Raw genomic sequence first — 15,031 nt, 5'->3', positions numbered from 1 at the left:
ACTGTCCATTTTGCTGCTGAAAAACCTTTAAATAGTTGCTTCATTACGTGAGTAATAAAAGTTTATTTAATTGTTTTGTATTCTGCTAAAGGTTTTGGTGATGGTTTTGACCCTGGGATTGCTTCATTTAGTTTTATTTATTTTCCATGGTTATTTTTTTTACCCATGCCTTGGATTATGTTGGACCTCTCGAATTCCACTGTTAGTTATGGCAAGGTCGAGAATCCACATCCAGAGTATTTTAATCAGTTAGACTTGTATAATAGGATGTGGCAAAAAATAGTCTTTCATTAGAGGAATGCCTAAAATAATCCTATTACGATGCAATTACATGTCATTTATACATACATATCTGTGAAAATGTGTGATATATATATAGCATCACACTTCCATTACTACTTTGACATCATATCTCTTGTTCTTAGTATTCCATTTATCATTCATCCTCTTGAGAGCAGAAATCCTCCTTTTACACGACACAAACATTTGAATGCAGAGGCTTTAAAACGATATAAATTCTTTATTCTATTCTAGTAACACCGCAGTATTACAAAGGGTCCTTATAAAGCAGCCTCGGTTTCATCTAATTAGAATGTAAATGTAGTGTGGGCCGGGAATGGATCACAGAGGATAGACATTGGCATTTAGATTATCCTGAGACTAGATTAATGATGACACTACGTGTTGGTGAGATAGCCTTTTTGAGAGCAGCTTGGCAACTCACTAATTGTATTTTACCACTAGTAACAAAGACTGTTACCTTTGTGGTAATTAACATATGGACATCACAAACAACTCTTAAACTAGATCATACTATATACATATATATGCACACACGCACACCTATCTATCTCTCTATCTCTCTATCTATCTATGCTTTATAAAAACAACATAAAATAACAATGCAACAGAAACATTGACAATAACACAAACATAACTATTACAAACAAGAACATGTGTGCTTTAAAACACACACTGACATCCCATTTTACGTCTTTGCACTAAACCTCAACTTGACGCTTTGCAGTTGGAATCTGCTCACCTCTCAGGAATTCCTCATTGGGGGCAGATGCCATGAACTGAACAGCAAAGACCAAACAGAAAACCAAAGCTAGAACAGAGACAGCAGGGAGAGGGGATGGGAGGAAGGGGGGGGGGGGGGTAGAAGAGAGAGCAGAATGGAATAAATTGAAGCTGATCCGGTACTCTGCATTCTGAGGAGCCACCATTTGCATATCTGTGCAGCAGTGCAGAGGGAAAAATGTGTCGGTACTGACAGCAAGCTGCATATCTTAAACCTACGCTGACACCCCTGCAGGCACTATCCTCACAAACACTGATATAGAGGGAACACCAAATCTGCACACTCTCCACACACACTAGAGGTCAGAATGGAAAGCTTTGTGTATTGCTTTGTCCCTGGACGGTGAAGTACAGTGGTGCTTGTTGTTTAACATTCAGCTCAAGTACAAGACTCATCTCCAGGGAAAGGAGCCAATGCGGCAGGCCATTCACTCACCACTCCCAGACAGAACTAGTCGTCTGTGTATAAATAGGTATGCATCCTACTAGAAGATTTTGAAGGCACATTTCAGGGTTTAAAAAACACACATACTTGATACATAAGCAAGACATTTAGGCATGAGGTAAGACAATATGAGGGAAGAGAGGATCACAGAAACGTTGTAACATGCACATATTGTTAAGACTCATGGGAGAGCATTGTGAGTCCACTGATCCACGTCTGCTTGCATTTACAGCTCTTCAGCTTTTTCCTCTAAGTGATTGAGCAGCCGTAGCATAGCATTAAAAAAACGAGGCAATACAACCAAGATGAGAACATATTCGACTCCATATTGATTGTGCAAGCTGCTCAGACAAATCGCTGATACGGGAACGGAACCTTCCTGAATAATTAATGTTACCATTTTTAGGACATGCAGAAATACGCAATAAATCCTTTCATAGCGTTTGGGTTTCTTGCTTTCAAATATTTAACATCCTCTTGTGGATTGAGCCAAATCTCAGACAGCTTTATTAGACAAGACATGATAGTGATGTTGAATTTTTTTTTGCAAGGTTCCAGATTCATATTCAAAGACTTTCTTCATGCAGTTTGTTATTAACAGACAGTGTTGGATTTGATATGGTATTGCATCAGCAAAAAAAATAATCTTATTTGTATCACACTGTTTAAAAGACTGAGTGGTCTTCCACCAGTCTAGCTTTCCTCTTTTTTTGTCTGCTCTGTGTGGGGGAGGATTGCAAGCACAAACGCTGGCAGACTTTTGCGCCTCTACTCCCACTGCACATAATTCTTACTACTTTGGACAAAAGCCCATACCAAACGTTATTTGCGTGAGTGCACGTTTCCAGCGGGAGGGCTACGGAGCAAGTGGAATAGAATTAACAGCTGGGGTTTAAAAAGTGGTTAGTGATATTTCCTGATCAATAGTTTAGCAAGCAGTATCTCTTCATTAGATATGTGCGACGAGGTGCTTACGATGAACACCGCGACTGGAAAATAATCAGAGGATTGATTCCCTTGGGACTGGTTAAGTAGCTCATTTGCTCAAGGTTAACTTGGCCCAAGGTTATGTTTGGGGCTCCGCACACTGGCTGGCTGTAAAACCGAGAGGAGGAAAAATGCTGATGGGCCTGCCAAATGTCAGAATATATCCTGTCGACTGACGGGTGAGAAATGGCAAGGAGAGAAGGTGAAGTGGTGAGAGACAAAGTATATATATTACAAAGTAGATGTACTTGCCCTTTTTAGTGCATGAATGTGAGGGGGGGAGGAGAAGGAGAAGTGGAAGTCAGGGAAGTCGCAACACAGTGAAAAAGCTACTTGGCATGCTCCAGGCACGATGACATTAATCCAGCAGAACTCATGGCATCATTTCCCATGACAGATGTAACAGGATTGTTTAATAAGAATGAAGAAAGTGAGCCATGTTATTCACATTTCAGAGCACGGACTAGAATTAATCTAAATGTGTGTATAGGACAAATAAGCTTAGGAAAACACACGAATGCTCAATGTTATCGCTACAAGGACTACCAACAATTCCGGGAGACCTATGCCGTCTCTATACAAACATTTCCGAGACCGGTGCAACGCTGTTACTCAAGCAAAGACACACTTCAAACAGATGGAGAGCAAATAAACAGAGGCAGCTGGGGGAAGGAAGCACAGCCCCTTCCTGATTAACAGTTTGCTGTCACGTGTCTTGTGATAATACGTAAAGAGGCTAACACTTCAGTCAAGCGGGTGGCGATGGTGGGTAGGGGTTTGTAATTATGGAAAATATGCCACAGCATGCAATTAGCTCCCTTATATGTGTCATTTGTTAACTTAGCTGTGTTCTGTGTCACACGGTAATTACCCCCAAGCACTGTAGGCATGTGACAAATGCTTTGTGCTCACTCACCAAGTGAGCTCAAGCGCCTTTATCCTTATTTCAAACGCCGTGACAAGCGACAGTAACATGTTAATGTCGGAGCTGGCCGTTCAGAAATCACTTGTTTTGATCCCAAAATTTCCCATAAATTCAAAGCACCATCTTTACTGCTTCATCAATACAGAGAATCCTGGAAATAATCATCTCTAAATATAGGGAGGATGGATGCTCAATCAATGTACCTCACCCACTGTTTGTCTCCTTCAGCAACGTATCAGGCTAAAGCTGTGCGGTAGCCAATGTTATTGATTTTTTTTTTCATTGAAGAGCGGGGGTTGGGAGACACAGAGGAGGTTCGGCTAATGATGGAAATTTTCAGAGTGGCTTCAGAGCTCTAACAGCGAGCTGCATTAATGGAGCCTTGAGCCTGATAAATGATATAGTTATGTTGGACATGGTGTAACTAACTCCCGCAACACAAGTGGAGGGATGGCAGTTTGTGTCATGCAGTGCAATTCAAATCAGACTGCAATTTACACAATCAAGTCAAATTATGCATGCCTAAAGAGTATCAAAATAACCTCTCTCTTCGGGAACTAACCGAACTTTTATCGTTGTGGAACACAGATGCGAGTCGGTGGATCATTTTGTTAAACTCTGGGATGGAAAAGCATACGTTGTATCTCACAGTTCCTTATTTTCCCATGGTACAGTGTCATTATACAAGCATTTATCAATACTGTCGCTAGCGAGTAAAATTTTCCGCAAAAGACCAATTTGCTACTCTTGAATTAAATTGTGAGTTTGAGAGACATTTGTTGCAACATTGTTTTGACAAACACATGCTCGCAACCTTGAGTGAAGAGCACAATGTAGTCAAATGATGATTTAAAATCACATTTTAAATTGGGAATGACACACACACATGGATGGATGCTAATTTCAATGCTATTAGAACCTTCATGTGACATTTTATAATATTGTCAATAGTTAAAACGTGATTAAGACCTTTTTTTTTTCAAAACAAAAAAATGATCCAAATTTGTCTACTATTTTGTGTAAGTGTCCATGACAATTGATAACTTTTTTGTTCTAATTTTATAGATGTTTATCGGAACCAAATGTTGTCATATTTTAAAGATGTAATAAATTCTCTGACGCTCTTGCGGAGATTTCATTTCTGTTTCCGTTGTGGTCACAGCAGTACAACTACAAGTGTAGTTGCCTCCTTCTTATTTACATCATTAATATTCTCAGCATTGGTTCCATGACGAAAAGTAAGTACCGTATTTTCCGGACTATAAGGCGCACCTAAAAACCTAAATTTTTCTCAAAAGCAGACAGTGCGCCTTATAGTCCGGTGCGCCTTATATATGGACCAAATTCCTAAATTTAAACTGGCCCGAAGCATTGTGTCATAAAATCAATCATAAGTACCTCGCTGAAGACTATGAATCATCATGGATCATTATTTTGTGATTATAAAGTAATTTGTTGCGTCTGAAGTTCAAATAAATAAGATAAACTGGAAAATGATTTGATTTGGATTAAAGATCTGACATGATGCATTAATGGTGCGCCTTATAGTCCGGTGCGCCTTATATAAGGACAAAGTTTCAAAATGGGCCATTCATTGAAGGTGCGCCTTATAGTCCGGTGCGCCTTATAGTCCGGAAAATACGGTAAATGTTCTTTGCTCATATACTCCAGTTAGTCTGTATGGTGTTCTATCAATTAGCCACATTAGCTTGTTGACAAGCCGTTCACAGCGCTAACCTTAACTAATTGTCGCTCCCTGCAACTGTGGGAGGGTGTGGAATTCATGAAGAAAATACAAGCGGAATTTATGTAGATATGTTTTTCATTATATGACACTTCTATAATATTATGAGAATTTCAAATTATTTTGTCAGTAGTTTCCGCCCCTGCACGTCCTGCAGCATCACACTGGGAAGATTTAGGTAGCTGACATCCAACCACACCCTTCAGTGGAATTGCAAACCAGTTCAGAGGTGATAATTTCCATTTGCAGAGTGTCAAACCAAACTGTGCAGGTCACAGGAAACATGTCTTTAAAGGGAGGTTTGTGATCAAAGTAATACTAGACACTGTAAAACAATCACTGCTCGAGCTGCACAAGGGAATGCCAAATGTGCTACAGACAGGGGGTGGGTGTCCCTTAAGTCATACAGACATTATTTGGAATTACAACCTCCTTAGCTAAATTTGAATGCAAATATGCTCACACATATTTACAGTACAGCCCATAAGAAAACACAATTTCATGTCTGCCAATATAATTTGTGATATGGGAACACTGAAAATCACAGATTGGTTTGGGAATTGGTGACATCTGCAGCAAAGGATATTTGCCTATCACGCCGCTTTAATCCAATAAATTGGCATGTACTCATAACAATGTATTGGTGTAAAATTTGCTGAACTATCTCATTTCTTTCCTCTCTCAAGAAAACGACATTGGTAATCAATCCCTCGCACTTAAATGCTATTATTATTTGTACATTTCCACTTGACTAATGTGATTTAATAAACCCTTAATTGTGATGGGTGAGGAGATTGGTTGTCTATTGTTATTCTCAATCATCACTTTGGTAAAATTGGTCAGATATATTTGCAAAAAGAAAATACCTTCTGAATACATATCAATAAAGCAGCAAGTCTGTGCGGGAGGTTGTTGTCCAGATTAATGGGCCACAATAAAAGCACAATTTCACACTCAGTACATCTTAACGACCCAAGTATGCAAATGAGAGAGATAATTCAGCTGCATAAAAACATGGTGGTAGATAAGAGAGCAGAGAAAAAAAAGAAGCCAGGGCAGACATTTGTTAACAGGCTTTTGCCGCAAAGGTGAACATTGCTTTCTTCAGTGAAAACTGATTAAATACAGACTTTGTGTTAGTGCTGATTAGATCAAAAGATGACAGCAGATTTTCCCGTCATGTCCGCAAGTAGATGCATTCCCACTGTTAACAACACCAAGAGATGCATGCATTGCACAGTCGGAGTAACTGTAGTAATAGTTATTGAGACGGTTGTTTACCAAGGAGATGATGGCGGGCCAACTCAACACAACCTATCATATTATATCAGAATTTGTGATGTGATTTTGCGAGAAATAAAAGATAAAAACCAGCAATATGCTATAGCTTACAAATATTAATTAGATGTTTACTGCAGTTACAGATTGGTGAAGAAATTTAACTATTTAAGATAATGCTTGTCAATTACAACGACAGACGTGAGACTTTATTGACTGAATCTTTGCAAATGCCATGTGCTTTGATTTTGGATCGTCGATCAGACAATACATTAAAGAATCATGAATTACTGAAATTCCTAATACTTTATTTTTAAAACTTGTTTTGGCTGGCCATTTTTCCAACATATTGTCATCTGTATGAGGAACCTTTAAAAAAAGGACAAATTCTCGTATAAACAAAACCTGAGGTGAAAGCACTGAAGTTAAAATGACATGATTCACCAAACAGCATTAAATATTCACCTTCTTTATTCATGACTGTATATATTTGTGCAGATATAAAGTCATGCAGGATAAGATTCACCAGAAATAAGAGAAAGTTTATCCTCCAGATTTGATTGCAAAGTGGGTCAACTATGCTCCTGGAGAAGTTAACAAGTAGCTGGAGGAATACAGCCACCCACTTGATAATTAGCAGGAAAAGGAAGGCATGCTTGAGAGGCGGGGGACATCACATTAAGGAGTGGCATCAAGATGAGAGAATGTTTGCCTATGAAGATGGAATTTGACTAATTCTAGACCACATTTTAATCATTTCACTTTGGAGTCTTATTACTGCAGTATTGTTTTATATTGCTTTTGCTCTTTTGAGGCAGCAAAGCTGCCTGATGTGAGTGCCGACAAAACTGATTAGAGAGGCAATCTTTTTTATGTTCTATGGTAAAACACTTCTATTATTGTCTGTCTAGCTCCGCCTATTGCTGGCTTGTTGACAAAGAATATCACAAGTTGTAGCCATAGGTTTATGAACGAGATCTAAGACATTAATTAAGATGAAAGACAAGACAATTAAAGATAATGAGGCCCGTGGTTATGTAGTTGTTCACGGAGGTGACATTCATGCAGCTGGCGTGGGATTAATCCCCACTCAGCACTTCGGATCCAATTGCACCATGACTGGCGACTTGTCGAGGATGTGGTCCGACTTTTGACTCAAGGCTCACAGGAGAATTGCTTGAGTCAGGGTTGACCATGATGACATGATTTTGTTGATGCCCTTTTTCTGGGACAACAAAACCCAACTACCTCTGGTTCTTTGATGATGTAGAGTTGTGTGAGCTTTTGTTAGTGGGGTTTCTGGAAGACATTGCAAATGTACACTAACCCCATGCCAATTGTGGCCACTCCCATGAGGAACAAACCACTGTCCATTCAAAAGTAAGTTACTCAACAATCAGCTTGTTAAAGTTTTCCACAAAGGTCCTGCTGCAAATGGGCTACTAGATAGCTCCAGGATAAAGTCAGTTTTTATGCTAACTTCAATTCATGACTTTATGCAACGTTAGCTTCTTCATAAATTATGCACTGATTTTAGGCTGGTGAGGGAAATGTAGCATTTTAGAGTTGGCGTTCTCCCCATGCACATAGAAACACCAACCCCAATAGTACAGAATACTACATATTTTTAGCCATTGCTAGTTATGTCATTAAAAAGCATTTTTGTTTTGCTTGTTTGATAGTTATGTCATACTATTTTGTAATATAAATTTGTGAAAATTATTAATGTATGAACTTTTATTAATTAAGTACAAATGATTAAGATGAAGTAAATCTATATATATAAAATTTGTCTGAAAAAATGCTAACACCTATTTGTTTTTGTTGATTAAAACCTTTTTGAGTTTTCATTGATTGTCACAGAGATTAATATCCTGTGTGGCCATATTACTTACTATATGTTCAGCCATTTTGAGTCTTGTCTTTATAACAGTAACGCCTTGGTTGAAGCACAAGTTACATTCATCATCCATTGTTTTTACATGTATAACTTATATCCTATAATCTTTAAAGTATGTGTATGCAGTAAAACAATTAGTCAGTGTGCACATTCCAGAAGAAATAAAAGTAATTGTCAAATAAAAAACGGTTTTTTTTCAATTTTAAAAAGTAACATATTTTGTGATGGAATAATGTCATTTTTGTGCATGTTTACATTTGCACACACTCAATTTGCCTGACTAAACATAAGCATTGATCCTATTCCTATCATTTCATTTTCCTCATTTCAGTCTGCTTGCAGAGGCTTAGGAACAATCCCACAGGGAGCTGGCAATCTCGCATGAAAAGGCTTTTCAAGTGGCATGCTGATCAAACACAAGCGCATCCAAATTTGAGCTAAAAATGATTAATACTTGTGTAATGTGGCAAGTAGATTAAGAGAGGCAAGAATGGAGTAAATATAGAGAAGTCTTTCTTGAGTGTTTCCCCTCTATTGCAAAGGAATTCAGAATCAGGCAAATGGCTAACGAACCATGCTTTATGAACCTCGCCTGAGGGTCAAACTGATGTCCTCAATCTGATAGCAGTCTTTGGCTTGTTTGAGGGTGAAAATCTATCTACTGATAATAAATTCAACATGCTTTTTAAAGGCAAAAATACATTAACTCTTGTCCTTTGGTTAAAACATGAAAGCGGCTTGTAATCAAACTCATTTAATCTTTTTTAAAACGCCCAAAAAATAGTGATGCTATATAAGGTACTTATTTGAAAATGTTTAGAAGCAGCCGCTAAAGGATAAAAGCATAAAACAAAAATCTGTCAGAGAAAATGTAAAATTAAATATTTGATAATGAATGTTTAAAAAGAAAATGCTTGTACTGCATGATTTATTTCTGGGGAAGGGAAGCCAAGACTGCAGTGTTTCCAGTGCACACTGGAGTAAATGGATCAAGATCAAGCGAAAGGAATTCTCCAGAGAGCCGTAGGGTTCCATCAACAGCAATTATAACCATATGCCAGAGAACCCACGTGTTTTTTCTCCTATTTGCATAAAAGGGCAAACAAAATCCTTTTTCTTCACTCGCTCTCAGCTGTTCTATTTTACCAAAATTAACTACCACAGTATGCCAAATGAAATTTTGCCACAAGACTACGAGAGTATTGATCATACCACAGTAGCACACATTATTATCAATTTCAAATGTTTTTTTTCTTTGACTATATTTCAAACATCTGCACAATCTTAAACAATTGAACCTCTTTGTATGTCTTTATTTTCCTCCTAGTCTAAAATCTTTTTTAAATATCAAATATTTGAAAATATGCTGTGTTTACCAGCCCTGCAAGTAGTTACGTATTTAAAATAATGTTTTATTCGACAGTGTTTCATCACCCAAAACCAATCAACACCAGTTGATACATTTTACAGTGTACATTTTTAGATTAGGTTAGTTCATTTACACATTTGTAAAGTGGGCGCTAGTGAACTCACGTTAATTCAAGCACACGTTTTGTGACACTCGTTTGCGAGGGTTTGCAAAGGTAGTAAATGTTGATTTTTCATAAGGGTTCATTAAAAGTCACAAGCAGTCGCAAAGACACCCGGCGAACGTTTGCCAACAGTTTTAATGTTCGCAAAGAAAATTTGGTGCAGAGTCTCTGGCAAAGGGTTGGCAACCTTGCGGTTCGGTGAATAAATGAAAAAGCTCGACTCGTGTTCTGGTTCACCGACTTTACAAGCGTAAATTGGATGAAGCGTTGGGTGATTGGTCCACAGGGAGTGCAGCCATGGCTAAATGGTCCATGCTAAATCCAACACTTATACAAGTCATTGTTTGCGTTTACATTTTACTTACTTGAAATAAGATACTATTCAGTACAATACAAAATGCACTTAGGTAACCAAGTGAGAATACTGAGGGTAAGCCAAATAGATATTTCTAAAATAAGTCTGCCTTGCCTGATATGGAGCCGCCTCGTTGAACGACACTGTCAGAGTTGAGAGAGTAACAGACAGAATCGGAATTGTCACGCGTCCAAATGACTCAACTTCAAATAGAAGTTTAATGAGTGTAAATTATTTGGTGACAGCAAACTTATTCTCCATTAGTTAACGAGTGGTGTTTGTAGATGATAAGTAAAGTAGGTACCCACCCACTACATAAATCCATGTACTTGACATTTTAGTTTGCAGACGCCAACAAATAACGATGATTGTTTACCATTAGCTAAATCAAATGCACTAAACAAAGTAATCCCTCAGTCTATGTTAACGAATATACGGGCCATTCCACCAACACGATTCCATGGCCTGTCTGAATAACAACCCAAATAGACAAGAAATGGGTGCAATGACAATGGCTTCTTCTAAACTGGCTGAGTGAAATAAAAGCTGTTGGCATAGAAAAGACAAAAACATGAAAGCCTGTTGATGGGCTGTAGTGTAGATATAAAAAGTCTGCACACATCAATACTGAGTGGGTCTTGAGAGATCTGTCAAAATAAGCTGAAAACGGCTGGCAGGGAATGAATTGAATGTGGAAAAGGATTTGAAAAGATTTATGGATGAATATCTCATTTTTTAACAACAAAGATTTGACAGTTAAAGAAGGTGTATTGGCTAAGTTGTTATCGTATGTACTGCATATAGACACTCCACTATCATGTCAACAATTTCTTAAAAAAAAAATGAGGAAGAAAGAAAGCAACAGGAAACTTTACTATTTTAAGGCATGTTGCCATATACTACTTTGCCAAGAGCATTTAACTTTTCCATTTGTGTTTGGTTTGGCGTGAGACAATCTCTATTAGTAGGGGGCCTGGTAAACTGTTTCAAGGTACAGTGAGAACTTGATGACGGCATGTTTTGTTGTCTTATTTTCCAAACACACATATGCAGTTGCGTTTACCCTCTTAATAAGAATGCTGATCACTTAAGAGGGGATAGTAAATACAATTGCGTGAATAATTTTGTTGGTCAGCCAAGACTAATATTATAATACGTTTCCAGATTGGTACCGATACAAATCGAGTCCAAACAACAATGATATAATGAAGTGCCACAGCAAGCCATTTTACCATATCACCATCTTTCGAGGCAGCTTATTTTCCCGACCACCCATTACTTGCTGCCTTGCCTCATTAGCATTACAAATAGCACCTCGAGCAAAAACAGTGAAGGCAGCAGAAGAAATAGGACAGAATTAACAGATTATGTAAGAAGTGAAAGAACAGTATGTCGCAAAGGGGAGGTGGCTAAAAGCATATTGCATTACAGATAATGCTTCACACTGGATAGTCTTAGATTACAACGTTATCTACAGACAAACTCCATTGTTGCCCATGACAATGAATGTTGTGTGCATTGTTGTTAATGTCAAAAGTTATCAGACACACAAATTCAGAGGACTCACTGATTTAGGTGTTCCATGGAGGGTGTACACGTTATACTTCAACAGCCAGTCATTTTCAGGATGGCTTGAGCTATGACCTGCCAAGTGACTGTGGTCAGAATTGCCTTAAAGATTATAAACAAAATTAGTATGTATATTGTTTCACACATGGAGTGCAAATTGGTCAACTGCCAAACAAACTAGACCAATGCAAGTATCTTATAGAAAACTGTATTTGCATGGCCCGAAACAACTCACAATCAGTATTAAGTATTGTTTGATTATGCCAATTTTGTAATTGTCAAGTGTAATCAAAATCGTAATTGAATTTTGATTAATTGCATAGTATGTATGTGGTATGTATACTATGTATATATGCATGTATGTATGTACTATACATACACTACGTATGTTTCAGTGTTTGTAAATGTGTGTATAGACATTAAATAAACACTCTATATATGTATATAAAATAGTGCTAATATTTGGATTATATTGTGACCAATGAGTATGATTGTGACATCTATAGGCTGTTTTAAAGCATATTACTATTCAAGGGACAATACAATACTGAATACATCATGAGCAGGACAAAAAAAACAAGGATGATACTTGTGAATATTTTGGGCCCATGTTGGTAGTGCAAGAAAAAAAAAAATGCACCTCTGAATGATTATTTGGAGACAAAGCAGAACTAGTTTGTATGGCAGGCTTGATGTGGATGCTTGGGTTTTGTGGCTACAGCCCCACTCAACACTCAGTAGGAGGTCACACAAAGAGCCCCATAGTGCCACAATGCAATATTCATGGTGGGGTGTGAGCAGAGCAGTTAAACACAGCAGTATTGTGGAGAGACTTTCCAATCTTCTATCAGGGAGCAGCTGCTGCTTGAGCTTGCCTGTTTCCTAGCCCGCCCTCCCTTGTTCTCTCTCTGCTGTCTCTCACTCAACCATTAATTTTTAATCACAACTTAAATGGCTGCCTTGGCTGTGGCTGTTGGGGGCAGTAAGTCAAGGGCTCTTGCCTTTGGTTATGGAGCAGGAAATAAATTTGAAAAGATCAAGCTAAACATACTGCGAGAGAGAGTGTGAGGGTTGACAAGAAAAAATGTCCATTTAGGAATCCCAAATATATATATGATACTTTTATGACAGCTTGCTTAGCATTTCAACACATTTACCTTTCACTGCGACCGGTTGAAGAAATTGATCAAATTAATATATGGGAGTTGTATTTTCTGCATCGGAAAGATGGTAAAGACATAAGGAATCGGTTCAGGTAAATGTAAGGTTTACACAAAAGAAACAATGAAGTCTCTATGTAGGTCTTGTTAAAATTAGAGCTCGTGTTCTTGATCAGGTCCAGGCAAAATTAACTATTCTTTGATTGGTCTTCAAAATGTAAATATTCTTTAACGGGATAGCAGAATCTCTTTTTAGTCAGAAAAACAGCTGGGAGTAAGTGAACACTGCCTCTGTTGGTCGAAACAAAGAAATGCACCCAATTCTGACTAAATTGTGTGACTAAACAGAAATTCTTCACATCTAATTAATTGAGGATATGTATATAAGACCAAAATACACCTCATTGTCGGCATGCATGAAGGGCTGCACCACTTTATATGTGACGGTTAAGGCTGGGTAGCTGTTGTCAGTAAGGTGGCAGCTTTCAGGTTTTCTCTTGCATTATTTATTTTCCATATTGGGGTGGTCTGACCCACCACTGATGTAATGAGTAGAGTCACGGTCTGTTTGGAGTCCCAGGGCAACCCCATGCGACCATATCCCTGGATCACTGCTCAACCACACAGGGATCTCTACAGTTACTGTTTGCTCAGGATTCACTTGGACTGTAAAAGTCAAGCCTTGTTGACACATCTGCGCTGTTGCTCCCTGAGGCTAATGGCTATTACATCTGTCTGCTTCTTTTCAGTGGAAGTGAGAAACTCTCTAACAATCAAATTCTCTTCTGTAAAATGGGAAGAGCAAAAACGCTGACAGCCGATGGAAGACTAAAAGCCACATCTGAGGGATAGTTACCACTTTTGATCTCACTCCCAAGTGCATTTGAGCTACATTGTGTAGTTAATGTTAAGATGGGTTTGGAAAGAAATGGCAAAAGCCTCTAGGTAGAAGTGTAAATGTTTTCACTTTCCAACTGTGACTGGACCATTGCGTTGTTGCGAGTAAAATATTAGTGTCTCTGATGAGATCACCTGACATACAAAGAGGTGCAATGATTAACCGACAACTACTCAATTAACTGATGAATATTTGTGATAATTGAATAATTATTTAGAAACCTTGTTAAACATAAAATTTCCCAAATCCTCAGAATTTCAGGATCTCAACAGTAAACATTCTCAGATTTCCGTAGTCTTAAATTAAAGCAGACTGATGATGGTTGCTTTTTGAAACTAATAAAATATTACATTTGTATTATTAGCAAAACATCTGCTTTTACTTAGGAAAACAATGATCCATATTTTTGCAGATTGTCTGACAGATGTTGCGGGGCAAACTTGCAAATAAATTCTAAACTACATTTGTGAATTTTCAGCAATGCCATTTTGAAACAATGTGCTGTTTTTTTTGAGGGATGGAAATTAAAACATGATTAATTGATAAATTAATTGATTATGAAAATGAAATAAATGAAATGTTGTAGCTCTTAAAAAAATGGATCACAAATGAGTATCTTAAACACGAAATGAACTAAGGTTTTTTTTGCCAGCAAAGAATGTGTCAAAGTGCAAACATAGGCATGATATCAACAATCGCTCCCTACAAAGAATGAACTTTAAAAAGAGAACCAAACACAGCCATTCATAAAGCAAGATTTTATCGTCTGTGCCAGCTAGGACCATAACTATGAAATCATTTTAGAATAAAGTATCCTTATGACTCTTCTACTGAATAAACAAACAACTGGAAAAACTGCATACTTCTAAATCTCAATTTTACTCGCTTCGATCCTACGGGACTTTCTAACACGGCTTTGTCATAGACCCCAATTTTTTTTTTTATCATAAATACATTTTCAAGTAGTATTTTAAATGGATGATATGAGGACGCTAGTGATTTAATTAATTTCTGTGATCAATCGAAAGGGGTTAGATAATCAGAAGTCGGGCTGTTTGAACTTTATGACTGCTTTATTACAGTGTTACGGGTAGCTCGGATCGTTTTTGATCCGGAAAGGGGGAAGGTCTCGGAAGCACCTCATCCACACAGTCA

General features: G+C 37.9%; 1 protein-coding gene across 3 annotated transcripts in view; it reads right to left on the bottom strand.

Annotated features, from left to right (window-relative positions):
- The window catches only part of trip4 (thyroid hormone receptor interactor 4), an 84,879-nt gene that overhangs the window by 44,119 nt on the left and 25,729 nt on the right, over positions 1-15,031 (bottom strand). The window contains exon 13 of one of the 3 annotated variants that reach the window (XM_061275905.1): positions 1,043-1,111. The exons of the other annotated variants lie outside the window; for them this stretch is intronic. Coding sequence (XP_061131889.1) covers positions 1,043-1,111 — 69 coding nt within the window. The remainder of the gene's footprint in view (positions 1-1,042; positions 1,112-15,031) is intronic. 3 annotated transcript variants of the gene reach the window in all.

The sequence above is a fragment of the Syngnathus typhle genome, linkage group LG4 (genome assembly GCF_033458585.1).
Source record: "Syngnathus typhle isolate RoL2023-S1 ecotype Sweden linkage group LG4, RoL_Styp_1.0, whole genome shotgun sequence".
Classification (NCBI taxonomy): Eukaryota; Metazoa; Chordata; class Actinopteri; order Syngnathiformes; family Syngnathidae; genus Syngnathus; species Syngnathus typhle.
This window is presented reverse-complemented; position numbering and strand designations above follow the sequence as displayed.